The following is a 19,670-nucleotide window of genomic DNA, read 5'->3' on the forward strand; positions in this document are numbered from 1 at the left end:
TCTGTGTTTAAGGTCAGTTGGTAATTTTTTTTTTTTACTGCCTTTACTTATTTGCACGTGTTTCCATTTTGTGTTTCTTAGTGATTATTTCCATCTTTGTAATATGGTTGGTTTATTGTGCATCTTTGGATCAGTTTTAAGCTGTGTTGGAGATTTACAGATCTTTAATGTCTCTCCTGTGACTGTTTAGTGTATTTCTGGTCATTTTTGGCATCTGTTGAGTGCTATTGTGTGTATGTTTTGCCTTTTCATGGTCATTTGCATTTAGTTTAGTTTCTTTTGTTCCTCAACGTGGAAATTTTGTCTCTGTTTTGGTTGTTTAGTGTCAGTGTGGGAAATATTATAGAGCCTTGGACAGGATCGGGACCCCCTAATTCTTTTGGGCTCATGGTCCTGTGCCTGGTCGGTCCGTTTTCCTAATCTTTCCATGGTGGTCTGAAGCTCCAGCAGAGCTGGTTAACGTTGTTTACAGCGCAGCGAAAAGCACCACCCCTCCCCCACCCGGGTCCTCTAGCTTCTCCAGCTCCTCCTACTTGCAGCTAGTCAGCTAGCTGTAGCTCACGCTGTGAAAGCGACCGAAAGCCCAGCTGGACTGAAGGAACCGTACAAACAAACGGCCTGCTTCAATGAGCCTTCATCCAGAAAACTGCTTTTATGAAACTCCAATACGCTGGATATTACGACATGATGGACAGCTAGCGAGCAACGCAGAGCTAGCTAGCTGCAGCTAGCTGTCTGGCTACATCGCTGAGCTAGCTCCGGGAGAACCGGAACGAGAACGAGTGCCCAACTCCGCTGTTTTGCCTTCGCAAGACTGATTTTGTGTCATGTCATCGACCGTTTAAACAAGCAAGGTTTGTATATTGGTTTCATGAAAGCACAGGGAGATTCCTCTGTTTTATAACATTATTTAGGTCACCGTAGTCGACATGTGATGGATATGTGGGTCACAGTTATGGTCGGGTTAACTAGTTAGCTGGAATAGCTTGTTAACACGAAAGCTGCTTTTTAAAAATGAGTCTTTGGTAAAAACAAATACGCGCATGATTTTATTAATGAAAAATACTCTCATGAGGTTGAGAGGTTATGGGCAACATGTTGATACAGATATTTTTAAGCACATTTTAAGTGATCGTCTGAGTACTGTAGGTGAAGCTGTTGGGGTAACTCTGCTAACAATCAGTTCGATCCGAACAAAGGTAACTAAACTCGCCGGTTAAAGTGTTGCAGTTATTACCTTGAACTTAAATTGCTACTACATATCCAGTCCGGTGGCTAGTGTGTTTTATTTCTGCTATAAACGTGCTTTAAGTGTTTGTTTGGATTGGTTGATTGAACAATCGAGCCTCGCTCCGGTGTCGAGACAGATTCCGTATCCTTTCAGATTCTGTGACCCGACAGGGATTTTTGGCTGCTTCAGATGTTTTCATCAAACTTTTTATTTCCGTAGCTGTCTCCTAATATGAATGTATTACCGCACTTAAGACATGTCCATTTTTTTTATTGACTTTATTAAAATATAGCGGAAGGAGGGGTGTAAGGAGAAAATATGACAGCTGGAATGTGTTTACGTTATAGGTCATTGAATCGGCTGGGGCGCAGAATGTGGTGTTACACCAGCTGCAGTTGCGTCTCTTCTTCATGGCTCCAGCTCTCTTGTTTACATGATATTTTTCACTCTGTGCTCGCGCAGGAAGTTGATGGATCATGCTGAGTGAGGAGCGGTGTTTCCTCCGCGCCTAGCCGGGGAGCAGCAGCAGCAGTTCGGCGCCGCTCGCGTAAAGTGCCCCGTTTCTGGATTCGGTGACGGGAGGATATGGCATTTCACGGTGCAGGCCGGCAGACCGTCTGTGGAGATCTGTTTCCGGGCTCTGAGCTGGGTCACAAATATTTCTGTGTCAGCTCTTCCTGTGGAGCTCCCTCCACGGGCCTCAGCGCCACGCCGTGCCTGACTGGACCCACTGCTCCGGCCGGGACACCTCGTCACCCCACGGCTTTAGGAGGTAGCACCGGCGGCGGGGCAGCGGTGCCTCAGCCTTACAGCAACCCGGCCAGCGAGGTCCCCAGCCCGGCTGAGATGGAGCCAGACCGACCCATCGGTTACGGTGCTTTCGGTGTTGTTTGGTAAGAGAAGAACCGACCCATAGTCCTCCACGGCCCTGCAGCGGGTCTCCAGGTTTATTTTCAAGCGTAAAACAGTAGAAATTGCGGCAGTTAAAGAAGCAACAAAAGCAGGAAATTGCTCGTTTATTTGCGTCATTAATCTGTTTTTTGATTATGTTAAGCATCTTCTTTGAGTTTATTTATTACACATCTACAGGATGACTGGGGCATAAATTCACAGTCTGTGTAACCTTCAAAACATCTCAGTTTTTAATTATTTCTGTTAATGTGATGCTCAGGCTGACAAAACCAGTATTTAAATTAGTAGTAAATGAGCTAAAACATTATTTCTCCAGATGAATGTCTTCTTCTTCTAAAGGGACAAAAACAGCTGAATGGAGAAGAAAGGTTTATATTCACCAGTGGAAGAGGTTTTATTCCTGATTGGAATAAAGATGCTGTAAAAATAAGACTACAACCAGACTTCTATGAAACATTTAAACACGCTAGTCCAACTGAAACCACAGCTCTTATTATCAGACTATGACGTCCAAATAATGAGTTTTGGGGTTGAGTTTCTTCTTCTTTCAATCAGACTAACTTGTACATGTATCATAAAAATCTGGTTATAGTTTATTAGAAGTTAAAAATCAGACAAAGAATAGATAAAAGCTGAAGGATTAATTAAGAAGATTGGGTTTAAAAAAAAAAAGTCAAGGTCCAGAGATGCAGAGCGCGTAGACAGCTGAAAACGTAAACATAATCAGACTAAGACATCCTGGGTTCTCCTGCATATTTACATTCTCTCAAATTTCAGCTGTCTCGACACTCTGACGCTGCGGAACTTTGACCAAATTTTTAAAAATAAGCTCTTCTTACTTCTTTAGCTTTTATTTGTTAGTCTGATTTTTAAGATGCAATAATCAAACTACGTCCAGACTTCTATGAAACATGTAAACACACTAGTCCAACTGAAATCACAGCTCTCATAATCAGACTAAGATATCCAGATAATGAGATCTGGGGTTAAGTTTCTTGCATGAGACCAGTTGGACTAACGTGTACATGTATCGTAAAAATATGGTTGTAGTCTGATTATTAGAATTTAAAATTCGGACTACCAGTAGCTGGAGGAGTAGGAACAGTTTTAGCGAATACCTTTTTGGTTAGGGTCCAGAGGCTGCAGAGCACTGGTGCAGTTGAAAGTAGAGTGAACGTAAACATGCAGAAGAAATTATCTTGATGTCTTAGTTTGATTATAAGAGCTTTGATTTTAATCAGACTAACAAGCTTACATGTTTCATTAAAGTCTGATTGTTTAAGAGGTAAAAATCTTACATTATTTATATATAACAAGCAGTTCCAGGTGTTGATCATATATCAGATTTATAGTTGAATCCTTATCTGTTACAGCTGTTCGTGCTGTGTCCGCCTCCATTAATCAGAGTTTTTCTGTTTTCAGGTCTGTGACCGATCCCCGTGATGGTCGAAAGGTGGCTTTGAAGAAGATGCCAAATGTCTTCCAGAACCTGGTCTCCTGTAAGAGGGTCTTCAGAGAGCTTAGGATGCTCTGCTTCTTCAAACATGACAACGTAATGAGTGGGTGGAGGGTAAGATGGCTGGTTTAACACGGGGATAAAGGACTGATGTTTGTATGTCGTCACCCTGCAGGTGTTGTCGGCTCTGGACATTTTGCAGCCCCCACAGATCGACTGCTTTGAGGAGATGTATCCTTTTTCAAATGAAAACAGATTTGTTGGTTTAAAATCATCCTGGCTGGTGCTGTCTGTCCTAGTTTCCCCTCATTGACTGGCCTCCTTTAATTCTCTTAATTTAGCTGCTGATCTTTGCTCTAAATCCAGCTCATCGCTGCAGATGTGTGGCTGCTGAATATTTAATGTGGGCACTTTTTACCCTGTAAAGAAACCGTGATCCTGCTCAGTAGCTAAAAAAACCAGCCTTATACTTGGTGATGCATCATGTAGGTGGAGGTTGATCTGTGTGAGTGTTTCTTCCTTGACAGCCAACCGCCTCGCAGCTACGTGATCACAGAGCTGATGCAGAGCGACCTCCACAAAGTGATCGTGTCTCCTCAGCCTCTCACCACCGACCACATCAAGGTCTTTCTCTACCAGATCCTCCGAGGTGAGACGTTTTCTTACTCTGAGCTGCTCGGTTGGTTGATTCTGCTCATATTGTGACTTATTAGTCGCATAGAAATTACATCACTGCAGTGTTGTGGCTGAACAAGAAACCGTTTCAATCCTCTGGTCGAGAACATAGTCGTCCTGCGTCCAGCAGTATTAGTTGGCAGCACTGCTTCATAAACGAGTTTATTTAGACTCATTTGCCCCTTATCATCTTTAAAAATGGACACAAATTAAAGTGGCTCTATTATGCTCAGTTTAGGCTTATTTATTTTGATATATGAGTCCACAAGGACAGGATTTAATTAAGCATTTTTCACATACCCCTTTATTTATATCGATTCTCTCTGTCGGCCCTCAGATCAGCCTCTGCTAGAAACAAGCAGAATGAGCCTCTTCCACCTTGAGCCCCGCCTCCTCCTGATGCAGGCTGTCTCTGATTGGCCAACTGTCTTGACTAGTTGCCAGGGGCGTGCACTGTTTTTGTCATAGAAACACTGGCAAAACTTGTAAACCAACTGAAGTAATATAAATCCTCAGTAAACAACATCAACACAAAATATACGTTTCAACCCCGAAAACGAGCATGAACGACTCAACAAGTAAATACTCTGCTTACCAGCTATAGTCCGATATAACGTTTGCTGTCCTTCACTCGCCTTATATATTTGTACATGCCCCTGTTAATACACTATATTGCCAGAAGTATTTACTCCCCCATACAAATAATTGAAATCAGGTGTTTCAATCACTTCCATGGCCACAGGTGGATAATTTCATGCTCCCAACTTTGTGGGAGCAGTTTAAGAATAGCCTTTCCTGTTCCAATATGACACCAGTGCACAAAGCAGGTCCATAAAGACTCGGATGAGCGAGTTTGGTGGGATGAACTTGATTGGCCATCACAGAGTCGTGACCTCAACCTGATAAAACACCTTTGGGATGAATTAGAGCAGAGGCTGTAAGCCAGGTCTTCTCGTCCAACATCAGTGTCTGACCTCACAGATGCACTTCTGGAGGAAAGATCAAAAATTCCTACCAACACACTCCTAAACCTTGTGGAAAGTCTTCCCAGAAAAGTTGAAGCTGTTATAGCTGCAAAGGCAAAGGGTGGGCCAACGTTATATTAAACTCATTTGATTAAGAATGGGACGTCTATAAAGTCAGTGCAGGTGAGCCAATACTTTGGGCAACATAGTGTAGGTGTACATGTGGCAATTGTACCACAATGCTAACAGAGGTGCTGCCAGGAAATAGCTAAGCTAATGATGCTATTTGCTAACGCTTTAATGCATTTACACTATAGTTAGCTGTATTTCTAACCACTCCATGTAATCAGTTGTTTTACGTGGCTAATCAGCTGGATGTTTTTAGCCTGGTTGTTATGTTTGTAGCATTTCTATCTACAGTGTTGATCACTAACTTTCTGGTCATCATTACATGTGTGTTACCTGCTGGTAGTGATCAGGTAAAGTAGGCATGGGTTAATTCCTTTAGTTTGACCGTTGCTCAAACACTAACTATAAAAAAAAACAGACAACTTATTCAGTTTTACTTACTACTTATGGCTCAGGATCGAAAACGTGGTCCTTGATTGCAGGAACAGACCTGTCAGCTAAAAACCTGGCCTCAAATCCCTCGTTGTACCAGCCCTTATTCATCCAGCAGTCTATGTGAAGTGCCGGTCACAAATACAAACGTTGGTGCAACTTGGGCTCCATCCATTGCTGTCTGACCGTTGTTTCCTTCAGGAACTTGAACAAATGCAGCTTTCCCTCACAGCTGAGGAAACATTTCTTGTGACATGTTAACACTGAAAATGTGGCGGTGTCCACCGCAGTGTCCTCGCCCTACACTGAGCAGCGAAGATCGGTTTGTCTTTCTTCTCGTGAATGTGCACAAACTGGAGAAGATGAACAATCACTTGATTGTTTACAGTCCAGCCACAAAGTGTAGTATTTATTAAGAAACTCATTTTCTGTACTGCTTCGTCCAATTAAGGGTCGCAGGTAAGCTGGAGCCTATCCCAGAAATTAACAGGCGAGAGGCAGGTACACCCTGGACAGGTCACCAGTCCATCGCAGGGCCAACATAGAAAGAGACAAACAACCATTTACACTCACTCCTAGGGAGAAATTAGAGTGACCAGTTTACCTAACATACATGTCTTTGGATGGTGAAAAAAACCAGAGTACCCAGAGAGAACCCATGCATGCACGGGGAGAACATGAAAACTCCACACAGAGAGGCCGCTGTTCGAACCTCCCCCCAGCCGAGGCTCGAACCAGCGACCAGCTAACCACCACGATTGCTAAGAGACCTCTATGTATACCTGGAAATGATGATGAATCCACTTCCTGTCAAACCTTCCACCAATCAGAGAGCTTAGATTGACGGTAATGTCCAATCAGCAGCAGCCAAAGATCAACCAGTGAGCAGAAAGTTCTATGTGTGTCTGAAAAGAAGAAAAATAATGCTCCTCTACGGCTGTAATAAAGCCAAGAAGATGTTTCTGATGCACGGTGGCGCCACAAAGCAGCTGAGCTGAAGTTGGTTTAGTGAAGATAGCAGGTAAATAGTAGCAGAAATAACTGGAAATGAGGAAAAAGTGGAAACTTGGAAATAGTTTCTGTTGTGTTTGTTTCAGTGTCAATATTTTTTCACCTGAAAGCCAAGAATTGAGAGAACGATGAGATGAGAAAAGTCTTGGTCACTGTTGATCTGTGTGTTATTTCTACAAAGTTCTGTTAGTAATAAATTCTGCTTTCTTCTTCTGGTCGGCCTTTATGCTGCTATATCTATTCGTACATTCATTTACATCATTTTAGCCTCATAATCTGACAACTGAGGCTGGAAACATCGTGTCTGCAGGCTGACTGGATTTAAAAAAATGGTTCAGCTTCCACAGGCAGTTTTATTTTTTTTTAAAAAAAGCTCAGAGATATAAGGGGCAAGTACACCAAACTGAATTGTGTTTTTTCCTGTTCAGGTTTGAAGTACCTGCACTCTGCTGGGATCCTGCACAGAGATATCAAACCTGGAAACCTGCTGGTCAACAGCAACTGTCTGCTGAAGGTGAAGCTCATATACGCTGCTTTGTTTTTCATCTGCTTCTGTGCTCACAAACACCAAGATTGTACCTCCCTATTGGAAGCTAAATTGGACCAGAGAGACACAAACTTGGTTCTGTTTGAGCTTCTGTTTGGAATCCATGAGATATGACCTAGTTTCCCATTTTCACCACACCAGTTTATGGAAAATGAGCATTAATTTGCATTTATCTTGTGTCGATTGGCTGGGGTTTGGATGAATTCGCTGCATTTGAATGATTTATAGAGAGAAATTGGACTAATCCAGCAGCAGTTTATCTGGTTCATTGTGTCTGTTTGAACTCAACACTTTGAGCAAATCCAGGAATTTTATGAAAAGTCCAAGAAAATGGGACTATTTGAACTGTTGATTGAAGAAGCAGAGCTGCAGTTGTTATTTTAAGGTCCAAACATAATTTAAAGGTCCAGCCTCTCTAACTCCACCCGGCCTCTCTGACTCCACCCGGCATGTCTAAAGGCCCATTTATGCTCTATGCAAAAGACGGACCTGCAGACTGACAGACAGTTTTGTCCGTCTTCTGCGTCGGATACGCAGTGATTTGGTCCGTTTTCAGGGAACTTAGCTATTTGCTGCTTGACGCAGAAGGTGGAGCAATACCACCAGAAATCACAGGGGCCAGCGAAAGGAACAAACCAGAGAAGAAGAAGAGGAACAGGAAGAAGATGGTGCAGAACTGCCAAATTAAAAACACCAGAAGAGCAAGAAGTTGAGAGAAACTGCTTCTTCTTCGTGGTTTTCTCTTTCTTCTTTTGGTGTTTTTGGACGGTTCTAAACAACTTTATAGCGGTGCATTACTGCCACCAACCAGGGTCAAAATGCAGAAGTGAACTCTGAACTCCGCACTGCCCACTTGTGGATGAACTGACATAATACGCATGGAAATGTAAAAGACGCATGGAAGAAGAAGGGCGGCGACGTGTTACGAACGTGCCCGTCTTCTGCGCCAAGCATAAATGGGCCTTAACTCCACCCTGTCTCTGTTCAGATTTGTGACTTCGGCCTGGCTCGCGTGGAGGAGCCTGACCCGTCTCGTCACATGACCCAGGAGGTGGTGACCCAGTACTACCGAGCGCCGGAGGTGCTAATGGGCTGCCGGCACTACGGCTCGGCCATCGACGTCTGGTCGGTGGGCTGCATCTTTGCGGAGCTGCTGGGACGGCGGATCTTGTTTCAGGCTCAGAGCCCGATCCAGCAGGTGAGACTGGACGGAAAAGTCCACGTCCTTTGGGACTGATGTGTGCAGGTCTTTCCTCACCTGTCTCCTCTTCTGGTACAGCTGGATCTGATCACAGACCTCCTGGGGACGCCGCCTCTGTCGGCCCTTGCTTCGGCGTGTGAAGGAGCCAGAGCCCACATCCTGAGGGGGCCCCACAAACCGGTATGTCACCAACAACACACTCAGATGGCTCAACGGGTTCTGTTATCATCCACACGGGTTTTTTACAGACTGATGCTGCTGGACTCCCAATAACAGGTTTTCTTTGTGTTTTACAACCTGCTCATTTGTCCTGCATCACTCTCTCCTCAGAGTCTGGTTCCAGTTGAATCAGAACTTTTTCCTCTTTGTTCTGGTCTCTGGTTTTCTCAGCGACATAAAGTCCTGCTCAGATACGACAGAATAAACTCCAGCTGTTATTACGAGACAAAACCGAGACTGCACATTAAATAAGTATTTATTTATAAACCTAGCAGAAAAGGCCAGTAAATGAGTTTAGTGGATTATTTCTTTGTTGTAACTAATTTTTGGTGACATTTGTGGAGAAGCCAATCTTGCGAAATAAGACCCCGTGTCTCAGTGAGTTGGATATGTATAAATAAAGATAAATACATTTTAAATAAATAAATAAAGGCATTAATGGGATGAGCAGCAGAGTTAAGTATGTAGGTTGCTCCCATGAAAAACTGTTACCAGCATGTTTCCAACCCAATAAACGACACCAAATAAGAGTCAACAGAGTCAGCTGTTTGCAGAGAAGATCTTGACAGTTTTTCAGTTTCAGATTTGTTACCAGGAAGCCTTGTTACAAAGAAATAAACCACCAAACACTCCTTTACTGACCTTTTTGAGCTAAGTTTAGTTAAAAGGATGAAATCTGCTCATCGTATTTAATGATCCTCCTCTGAGCAGCTTGTAAAAGGGGTCACAGATGTGATTTTCAGTCGATCAGCTTCTAACATTTGCTGAACTTTAGTCTCTGAAACCAGAAAATACAACCTAAAACATGTCCGACAGTTAGTTTCTGTCAGCTGTTTAGTTCAGATAAGATCTCCGACAGACACATGATGTTCCTGAAAAGCTTCTTATTTACTGTCTGGTGGAGGAAACCGTTTGAGTTATTGATCTTTGTTCAGTCCACATTTCTGGTGCTGTTTTTCTTCAGTGTGACTGTTTAACCCTTGAAACTCCTGCAGATCTCCCAGAGGTCTATCTCTCCTATCATTACCAGTGTCTCAGGAGCAGCAGTGAGTAACTCTGTGGGTTAACTGTGATGGATAACTTACCCTTTAGGTTATCTATGGAAGTTTTCCCAAACATTTCTATCCCATCCAGGAAGTTAATAATCCAGCCACTAAATGTAGTTTTATTCAGAGACTCTATCTGGTAAATCCTCAGTGATCCATGATAAAATCATTATTTATCACATTTCATCATAAAAAGATCACTATCACTACTATGTTGCTAAGAGACCTCTATTTAGACCTGGACATGATGACGAAGCCACTTCCTGTCAAACTTTCCACCAATCAGAGAGCTTAGATTGACGGTAACGTCCAATCAGGAGCAGCCAAAGATCAACCAGTGAGCAGAAAGTTCTATGTGTGTGTGAAAAGAAGAAAAATTAAAGCCGCAAGCGGCATCCATCGAGTCCGAGCGGCCTGGACCCCGCCACCCGTCTCGTACACCCTTTCCTAGCATGGTAGGTAACCTGGTAACATCACAATTAACATGGTAAAACACCCAGCTGAAATTCTGAAATGTTGACATATTTAGTTAGCATTTTTTCCTTGCATGCTAATTTGCTAGCTAACATGCTATGTTGCCATGACAACAGGTGGTGTAATGTGTTAAGGACCCAACAAGTATGCATACTGTGGACTTTGGTGCAGTTCCCATGTATTGCTATGGAGATATGAGCAACCGTGCTTCATGGCGAGAAGGCTTTTTCTGTCGGTTGCCACGGTAACACGGTTTCTCCAATTAGAAAGATTTGAGGAGCGTTTGGTCCCCAACTTGTCATGAAGCTTCCCACCAAGTTTGGAGTCAGTCGCATGAATCCCCTCAGACTAGTTCGTTCAAATGGCAGTGAAATCCAAGATGGCGGCCACCCCGTTGCCATGGCAACAGGTGTTCGATTGACTTCTTTGCTGGACTTGGGGTGTCACATGTATGAAAACTGTGAACTTTGGTGCAGATCCCATCTATTTTCATGGAGATATGAGCAACCGTGTTTAGTGGCGAGAAGGCATTTTTCCGTCGGTTGCCACGGTAACATGGTTTTTCCTATTAGAAAGATTTGAGGAGCGTTTGGTCCCCAACTTGTCAGGAAGCTTCCCACCAAGTTTGGAGTCTGTCGCACGAATCCCCTCAGACTAGTTCGTTCAAATACGATGTGTGTAAAGTGCAAAAAATGGAGAAAAAATGACCGTACACGCCAAGATGGCGGGCGCCCCGTTTCCATGGCAACAGGTATTTCATTGACTTTTTTGCTTGACTCGGGGTGGTACACGTGTGTGCCGAGTTTCGTCTTCCTACATCGAAGTAGACTTTTGGGACCCCATTCATTTGGGGAATTTTTTGGACTGTAGGTGGCGCTGTTGAGCCACTTTTGCATTGAAGTGTATGCGGACCTTATAATATTGCGATTTTCGCCGGGCTTGATGTGTGTGCCAAGTTTCACAACTTTTCATGGGTGTTTAGGGGGTCAAATGTGGCCTTGAAGCGCTTAGTATAATAATAAACATTTCAACTACAATAGGGTCTCGCCATACTTTGTATGGCTCTGACCCTAATAATGCTCCTCTATGGCTGGAATAAAGCCAAGAAGATGTTTCTGATGCACGGTGGAGCCAAAAAGCAGCTGAGCTGGAGTTGGTTTAGTGAGGATAGCAGGTAAATAGTAGCAGGAATAACTGGAAATGAGGAAAAAGTGGAAATTTGTAAAAAAAAAAATTTTGTTATGTTTTTGTTTCAATGCCTATAGGCGAATCTTTGTTTACATCTTTTTGCGCATGCGCGTGTGGTTGGGTGGCAAGAAGACCTGTTGAGATGGCGGAACCTGCTAGCATAAACAAGAAAGTAAGCGGGCGAAATCCAAATTATATAAGTACGCTAAGCTCCGAAGACCAGAGGAGGTTTAGAGAGAAACTAAAAATTTGTGTTGCAGACAAAATCGAACAAATACAAAGCCCATATGAAGTCTGGGATGACGAAAAATACTGGTCTGACTCACCTGCATCTTGGCCACAGATGTGCTAGGGAGATATTTATTCTTATTTAGTTGAAAGCCCTGGACCCTTCACCCACGAGAGGTTAAAAGCTTTTAAAAGCCTCGAAGCTTATAACTATTTTGTTTCAAGAAAGGTTGGGCCAATCTTTTCGGTGAAACAAAAATCAGTGGTCGTGCTCAAAGCGGAGGTCAGACCCGGCCAAGCAGTGTCACAGCGTGATTCGCATCTTCCGTGGGTGATCGCCCAAGAAAACGGTGAAATAATCACATGTCACTGCGACTGCAAAGCCGGGTAAGGCTTTATTTATCAGTGCCTTTGAATTTTTCATTTTAAATCTAATGACTGTTTTTCAATTTTATTGGTCCTGTTAACTATAATTTAAATGGCGTTTGGTCTATCGTGAAAAACGATAATAACATCTTACAAAATTTTTCTTTCAAATCCAGTCTAGGAGAAACATGCAGTCATGTAGCAGCTTTAATGTTTAAAATAGAAACAGCGGTCAGGATAGCACTCACAACAGCTGCGTGTACCAGTGAGGCTTGCAGGTATCAAAGCACGTATCATAGCACGTAACCATTTCCTTCTTTTTTCGGGGTCTTTTTCGGTGGGAATGCGGAAAAACTTTTTGTTGGGCCCCCAACGAGCCGTACAGCCAATCACACAACACGAGTGAACCATGTAGTAGATCGCCCTCAAACTCCAAACGCAAAGAAATCCAGCTAACAGATGCAGCTTCTTGCCACCCAATACCGTGATGCAATGCGGCAAAAGGTAAACACTGACGTCACAAAAGATTCGCCTATATTTTTTCACCTGAAAGCCAAGACTTGAGAGAATGATGTGCAGATGAGAAAAGGTTTGGTCACTGTTGATCTGTGTGTTATTTCTACAAAGTTCTGTTAGAAATAAATTCTGCTTTCTTCTTCTGGTATGAAAATATTTATAAAATAATATCTTGTCATATTAATATAAGTTTTCTATAAAAACACCTGGATCATTTCTTGTCTTGTTTATCACTGAGGCAAACTAATTAGGTAATTACAATGTATGTATTTATATATACTATATCAAATGTATTTATTCTTCATACGTGGCAGAGTATTGGTGACTCACTAATGTCCAATGAAGTTACTAATGAATGATCCACATTCTGCATACATTTAAAAACAGCCTTTAAATATGTGTCCTCTGTAGTGGACACTGTGCATCAAAGGCTTAAAAAACAATTCTGAATCTGTTCAGGTGTTCTCAAGACAAGACCTAATAAAGTTCCAGGGAGCATCAAATCCTACAGGAATGATATCCTCTTGGAGAATTAGAGCAGCTTGTTCCAGTGATAGCCAAGCTGTAAAATCCATATACCAGTTTTCCAGACTAAAACAGTTTGGTTTATTCCAGTTCATCAAAATTAACCGCTTTGCTGAAAGAAAGGCCAGCGTTTTAATTTTTTGATTGTACAGTGGGAGTTTTCACACCTAGAAAACAAAACATGGGACATGGTTTAACATCTGTTTTAAGAAGACGCGATACATTTTTATAACATCCAACCAGAACTGTTTTCCAAGAGGACAGGACCACAGCAGGTGCATCAACGTACCTTCTGCTGCGTATGCATCAGGGTTTTGAGTTTTCAGGGTTAAGTTAAAGGTCTGTTTCTGCTCCCCAGCCGTCGCTGTCGGTGCTCTACATGCTGTCCGACGGCGCCACCCACGAGGCCGTGCACCTCCTCTGTCGCATGCTGGTCTTCGACCCGGTGAGTTCAGACAGAAACTCTGAGCAGAGGTGACGGTTTGATGTCTGGTGTGTTAAATTTGTTTGTTCTCCTCTGCTAACGTCCAGGCTAAAAGGATTTCAGGAAGCGATGCGTTGTCCCACCCGTACCTGGACGAAGGCCGTCTCCGCTACCACACCTGCATGTGTCAGTGCTGCTACTCCGTTCCCAGCGGTCGAGTTTACACCCGGGACTTTGAGCCGGTTGCCGAGCGGCCGTTCAGCCACAGCTACGAGAACAGCCTGCTGTCTGTGTGGCAGGGAAAAGGTTTGATGTTTTGTTTTTTAATAACACAGATGAGAGGGGGAAAAAAGGGGCTTCAGGTCTTAAAATTACTGTCTGTATGAACCTGATTTTCCTTTTTCAGAGTTGATCCATCGCTTCATCACCGAGCACCAGCAGGGAAAACGGGTGCCGCTGTGCATCAACCCTCAGAGTGCTGCCTTCAAGACCTTCATCAGGTGAGGCACAGGAGCAGGACCGAGCATCTGGTGGAGCATTTGGGTTCAGTCTAAACCAGAACAGACGATGCAGCAGCACAGAAAGATGCTGAGTCTTGATCTAGAAAGGTTCATCTGACAGCACACATCTACACCCACCGTGCTCTTCACCAGGTCCACCTTCCGGTACCAGGCGGGACCCCCTTATTCTTAATTCTTGCTGTCGTAGAAAGTACAGAAAACTCAGTAAGTTCAGAGCTCTGAACACATCACAGTGTTCTGTTTGGGTCCAAATTTGATCCGTCCTCGCTGTGAAGGAGAGATACCGCAGGTCTTTCCTCCCTGCTGCTGTCAGACTTTACAGTGAACACATGTAGACTGTTTGCATATTTAAATACATGTTTATCTACATATTTATATAGTTTACATTAGGGCTGCAACAAATAACAAGTCTGATGGTCGATTAGTCATCGACTATTAACACGACCGTCGGATTATGTATGTCATAATCATTAAATGGATCTTATTTCACTTTCAGCTTTTAAATCTTGAGGTTGTTATGTAACTCCGCCGTTCCTCCTCTTTAAATGTTCGAACATTGCAGACGTATTTCTGTGGTACATAAGGTCCGCTTTACATATCTCACATGTATTTAATTTATTTTGTAAGTTTAATGTAAAGTTATTTTAGACGTCTTTTTGACGTCTTCTGCCGCCAGTTGTTCCCTGGTCGGCCGCCATATTTTTCCCCTGGCGGACTTTATTGTTCATGTGCAACTCTCAGCAGAGATAAGAAAAGAAGACGATGTCTCACTCTGTAGGTTGTTTTTACTTTTGTTTTTTTGCTGACAATAGTCGACGTTTAAATTGTCAACTATTTATATTTCGTTGCAGCCCTACTTTACATTCTCACACTGTCAGATCATATACTGTATTAATATTTGTGTGTGTGTGCTTCTGCTTACTGCACCTGTACAGCTGAAACAAAGCGATTTCCGCACTGAGAGACTAATAAAGGCTTTTCTTATTCTTATAAACACCTGTAGCAGAATCCTCTAAACTCGTCCCGTGTGGACGGGGTTGGTGCCACATGATTGGTTAATTATATATTAATGTTAACAACCAGCTGGACAGTTTGTTGTCACATGATGAATGATAATAAGTTGTTAACCTGGTGTCTGTGTGTGCTCAGGTCCACAGCTTGGCACTCCTCCAAGGTTTCCAGGAAGGAGGAGAGATGAACACTGCTCGTCTTCGTCATGAGGAGTGACAGCAGTCCGAGGCAGGATTTCATCAGCCGTGGCATCTGCAGAGTTTGGGTTTTCTTTTTTCTTTTCTTCTTCACCCGGAGGGGAGGGGAAACGACATGCCCAACCACCACAGACCCCCACCTTATGACAAATGTTTTCCCCTGCGAGTCTGCAACGTTCCCTGATCATGAAAACGACCCAGACGGGTGATGCTTGAGACGTTTACGGTGCTGAATTCCAGGAAAAAAAAAGAAAAGAAAAAACGCTGCTGAAGTTCTTGAGGAAGATCAGGACCGATCCCGGTACTGGACTGGATAGTCCCTCAGTGTGTCCTCTTTAAGGAAAAATGCTTTTAACCCTGGTAGAAATAGTTGTTTTCTCTTATATAAACCATTCCAGCCCTGAATGCAGTGGGCGGAGCCAACGCCGATCACATGACATCATCCCCAATTTTTTTTTTTGTTTTTAATACATTCAGTCACATCACTCACTGTGTTTTCGTCTGGTGGCGTCTCTGCGTCGTCATGGCGACAGTAATGCAACTCAACAGATGTAGCAGTTTGTTCCTTTTCCAGTTTGATTTTTGGGAATGGCGTCAGGAAAATGAAAACTGGGAGTTTTATTTGTCTGAACAGATATTTTCCCAACACGCCTCAGATTTCCCGCTCAGCTCCTCCATTTTTTTTTTTTCCTTATTGAGTGTTTAGTTATTGAGTGTTTCTGTGTCTCCACCCTCTGGTGCATCCGTGGCGGTCTCGGTTACCTCAAACCCTAAAGACAAGACGGTGAAATGAAACTGGGAAACTCTGCCGTCATTCCTCCGGACTGGTTTTACCTCGCACTCGCCTTCTCCTCTCTCGGCGCGCCACTCTGGATCGAAGGATGTCGTCAGTGAAATGCTGCTGTTTGTGTTTTAGTTTCTTGTTTAGTTTAAGGCTCAGGTGTGATGTCGTAGACTCTGAACTGTATAAAGCCTCACGAGGATGCACCAGGATTGATCCTGGTCCTCCAAAGCTGAAGGTTCCTCCAGTCCTTCGTCTGGGTTTCCACCTTGGTCCAGTCCCTATGAGGGTGACGAGGGCCCTAGGTTTAAACTTCCTCATCAGTCCTGCAATGGTTTTTTCAAACTCTGTGAATATTTCTTTGTTTGTTGCATACGTGTGGCGTTTTCCACCCAGTTACACCGAATCTGCTTCAGATGCTGAAATATTCAGCCGAAGAGGTAACAACTTCCCCCAGACCTCCCCGTTGGGGGATTCTTGGTCTAGATTTAGCTTTGAATGAACTGACAACTAAGTTTCGGTGTGTTTAATGTCGGCTCGGTCCATTTCAGGACTGAAGAGACAAACTGAAGCAGAAAGACTTGATTTGCACTTGTGTTGAAACTGATTTATCAAAGCTCTTAATGAAAATTTGATTTAGTCCAAAAGTACTTAAATCATTCGGACCAAAAAAAAAAAAAAAAAACCCCAACTCTTCCATCTTGACCTGGGGGTGGGTTAGACCGCTTTGTTTAAGAACCCACAGCCAGTCTAGGTCCAGTAAGAACATGATGAAGAAGCTCAGTTTTTCATTTTCCTGCTGTTGGCTTTCTTGTCATTGGTCAATGTCCTGAAGGCATCACAGGGTCAGTCATTGCCCTGATGGCATCAGAGCTAAGTTTGGGACTCTGAATGCATCACAGGGCCATTTGGGACCCTGAATGCATCACAGTGACATTCCATTCCAGGACTCTGACCTGAACTTGTGAGGATGAACATCTTCGTGGTCCTCGACAGAAACCCGACTTAAGACCACTGACATCACGATCTAACTGGTGATTCTGTAACTGGAACCAGCTCTAAACTGGTTCTAGTTGGTTGAAGAGGTGTTTAAAAAATGGTGGAAACTGGACTGATAATGGACTCAGGAGGAACCTCCAGCTCCTCAAAGCCGGAGTCGGTCTTCTCACAGTTGGTTGAATTTAGTCTTTTTGTATTCGCCCTGAACCTCCAGCAGGCGGGGCCCCTGGCGGCGGGCCCCTCCATCTCCTGGACCGGGACATTGTGGAACCCCTGAAACCTCAGCCGGTCCTGTTTGGGAACCCGGTCTTTGTGACGACGCTGAGACCACTTGTATATCTGCATGTGTATAGTTATTACCCTGTGGAGAGCAGCTGGGTTTGGATGCTGTGCAATGGTTGAGTTTGTCGACAGAAACGTTCACGTTGTGGTCATTTAATTTAATTCAACCTAGGAGGTGATTTTATTTGTTTCTTTTTCTTTTTAGTTTTTGTTTGTTGTGATTTAACTAACTTTTTTATTCTTCTGGAGTTCGGAGTCGTCATGTTGGTGGTTTCCTGAAAAAATCTGAAGTGAACGTGTTCATGGTGGTTTCGTCGTGGTCACATGACACAAACATGGCTGCTAATTGGTCAGATTATACTTTCAGCTCTCATCACTGATGTGCAACAGATTGTTTTCTTTTCTTCAGAAGTAATTTTCAGATTTATTCAGTTTAATTTCCTTCATCTTCTAGATTCTCATAATGTGTTTTTAAAAAAGGCTCCTGTTCAAGTTTTCATTTTGTTTGGCTGAAAAATAACAGTTTTGGGGGCGTTAAGATGCATCCAGAGATGCCTCTGTATGGTGACTCGGTTACTTGATCCCTAACGGTTTTTATTTATTCAGATTGGAAATGATCAGGTTAATGAGCTGGAAGCTTCACACAGCCATTATAAAAGTAATAAGATAAACATTTATGTATCATAAAAGGTTTTTTAGTTGTTGCACATCAGAATGAATCAGAAAAGGAACAAATGAGACTTTTTCCTTTAGAAAGAATCAGAGAAAGAGCAGGGGAGTCATTTGAACCGTTAATGTGAGGCACAGACGGTGATTTTTGAGGCGACAGCCGACGTCTCCCTCCGGACTCCCGTCGTCGTATTAGTGAGATCCTTCCAGGTTAGCGGCAGTTGTTAAACTAGACGAGCCGTGTTTGGTCTTTTTCCTCCCTGCACGCTGTCCTGCGATCGGCCGATGGTGCGTTCAGGATCTCAGTGTGGCCGAACTTCTGTAGAGATTAGATCGTTTTTCTTCTGAGAAAAGAAACTTGATGTGTTTTATTCTAATTCTAAATATGGATCTGATGTTTTAAACTGATGTTTTTGTCTTTGTTTTAGCTAAAGAGGTTTTTCTTTTTGTTGTTTTTTATTTTTGAGCTGTGTTCCCGACAAATACTTGAATTTCTTAAAAACTGTTTAGACTTTAGGTATTGAATGACCATAAATAAATAAATGGACACTGGATGATATTTCTCATCTGTCTGATCATTACACTTTCCTCTCTGTGGGGTTCAATCAGGGCTGCAGCTTCTTCATACATTAAATTAACGTCACTGTGGCCCCAAAAAAGTCAATGAGTAAATTTAAAGATTTTTTTCATTTTCTCCACCACCAAATGAATTAGAGAAAATCTGTTTAAAGAATAAACTGATGGAGGATGAAAGCAGGTCAAACCCGATCAGTTTACCATCTGGATATTTCACTGAAATTTATTTTTAAATATTTTCATACAAAGTTTTATTTTTCCCCAAAATGATCTTTCTAGCTGCAGATTGAAAGATGTTTTAAGAAATGTTTAAGCTTCTGGTAATTACAGGAAAACAGGAAACATTTCAGTGATTTATTGACAATGTAAAATATGAGATAAAAACAGCTCATTTCCCTCTGGAAAAATGCGCCATGACTTTTATTATAAGCAGTTTATGATGATGCCAAAAACCTGCTAAATTTCTCCAATTGAAATGAATGGGATTCTGCTGAAATGAGTAAAAAATTAAGCCTTCTGTAGAGCCTTTTAACTCGGCCACACTTCATGTAGAAACGTCGTTCACAGTTTAAATGGGCCACAAAACAAAACTTTGTTTCTGAAAGGGCGTAATGATAGATTTCACTGTTTTAACAGAATCACAGTTTAAGTTATTTGAGATTTTGCCACCGAATGTACATTCTGGAGTGTGTCTAACTAAACTTTAGCTCTGAAAATTACTTAAAGTCTCTTTTCACGGCTAGTTTCTCCTGTACATATATGAATTATGCATCAAAACGTAGGTGTTTTCCTGAAATCACCTCAGAGTGCAAAGGGCTCCCACCTCTGCTCTCATAGACTTTCATTCATTCGCCTCAGGTTTTTTCTTTAAGGGAGGAAGCGGGGGATGTTTTTAACCTGCCATAAAACTACACAGAACACAGTAGAATCATAAATAGTTCAGCAGATGTTTCTGCTGTTCATGGTTTACGAATTGTGTTCATACAACTTATAGTTTTTTAATAGCAGCCATTTCTTTCTGTTTTATGCGGGTATTTCAGTGTGCTGCCCCTCCCCCCATTCAACAGAACATGCTGGAATCACCATGGC

At 42.7% G+C, this 19,670-nt stretch overlaps 1 protein-coding gene across 1 annotated transcript; it reads left to right on the forward strand.

Annotated features, from left to right (window-relative positions):
• Positions 1–461: 461 nt before the first annotated feature.
• On the forward strand, positions 462–18,559 carry nlk1 (nemo-like kinase, type 1). Its single transcript, XM_041999690.1, has 12 exons — positions 462–854; positions 1,694–2,124; positions 3,566–3,695; positions 3,775–3,830; positions 4,142–4,248; positions 7,240–7,325; positions 8,347–8,556; positions 8,638–8,739; positions 13,480–13,566; positions 13,653–13,851; positions 13,952–14,045; positions 15,216–18,559. Exons 2-12 carry the CDS (start codon positions 1,817–1,819, stop codon positions 15,262–15,264), a joined length of 1,428 nt encoding a protein of 475 aa, XP_041855624.1. The 5' UTR covers positions 462–854; positions 1,694–1,816; the 3' UTR covers positions 15,265–18,559.
• The last annotated feature ends 1,111 nt before the right edge of the window (positions 18,560–19,670 follow it).

The sequence above is a fragment of the Melanotaenia boesemani genome, chromosome 2 (genome assembly GCF_017639745.1).
Source record: "Melanotaenia boesemani isolate fMelBoe1 chromosome 2, fMelBoe1.pri, whole genome shotgun sequence".
NCBI lineage: Eukaryota > Metazoa > Chordata > Actinopteri > Atheriniformes > Melanotaeniidae > Melanotaenia > Melanotaenia boesemani.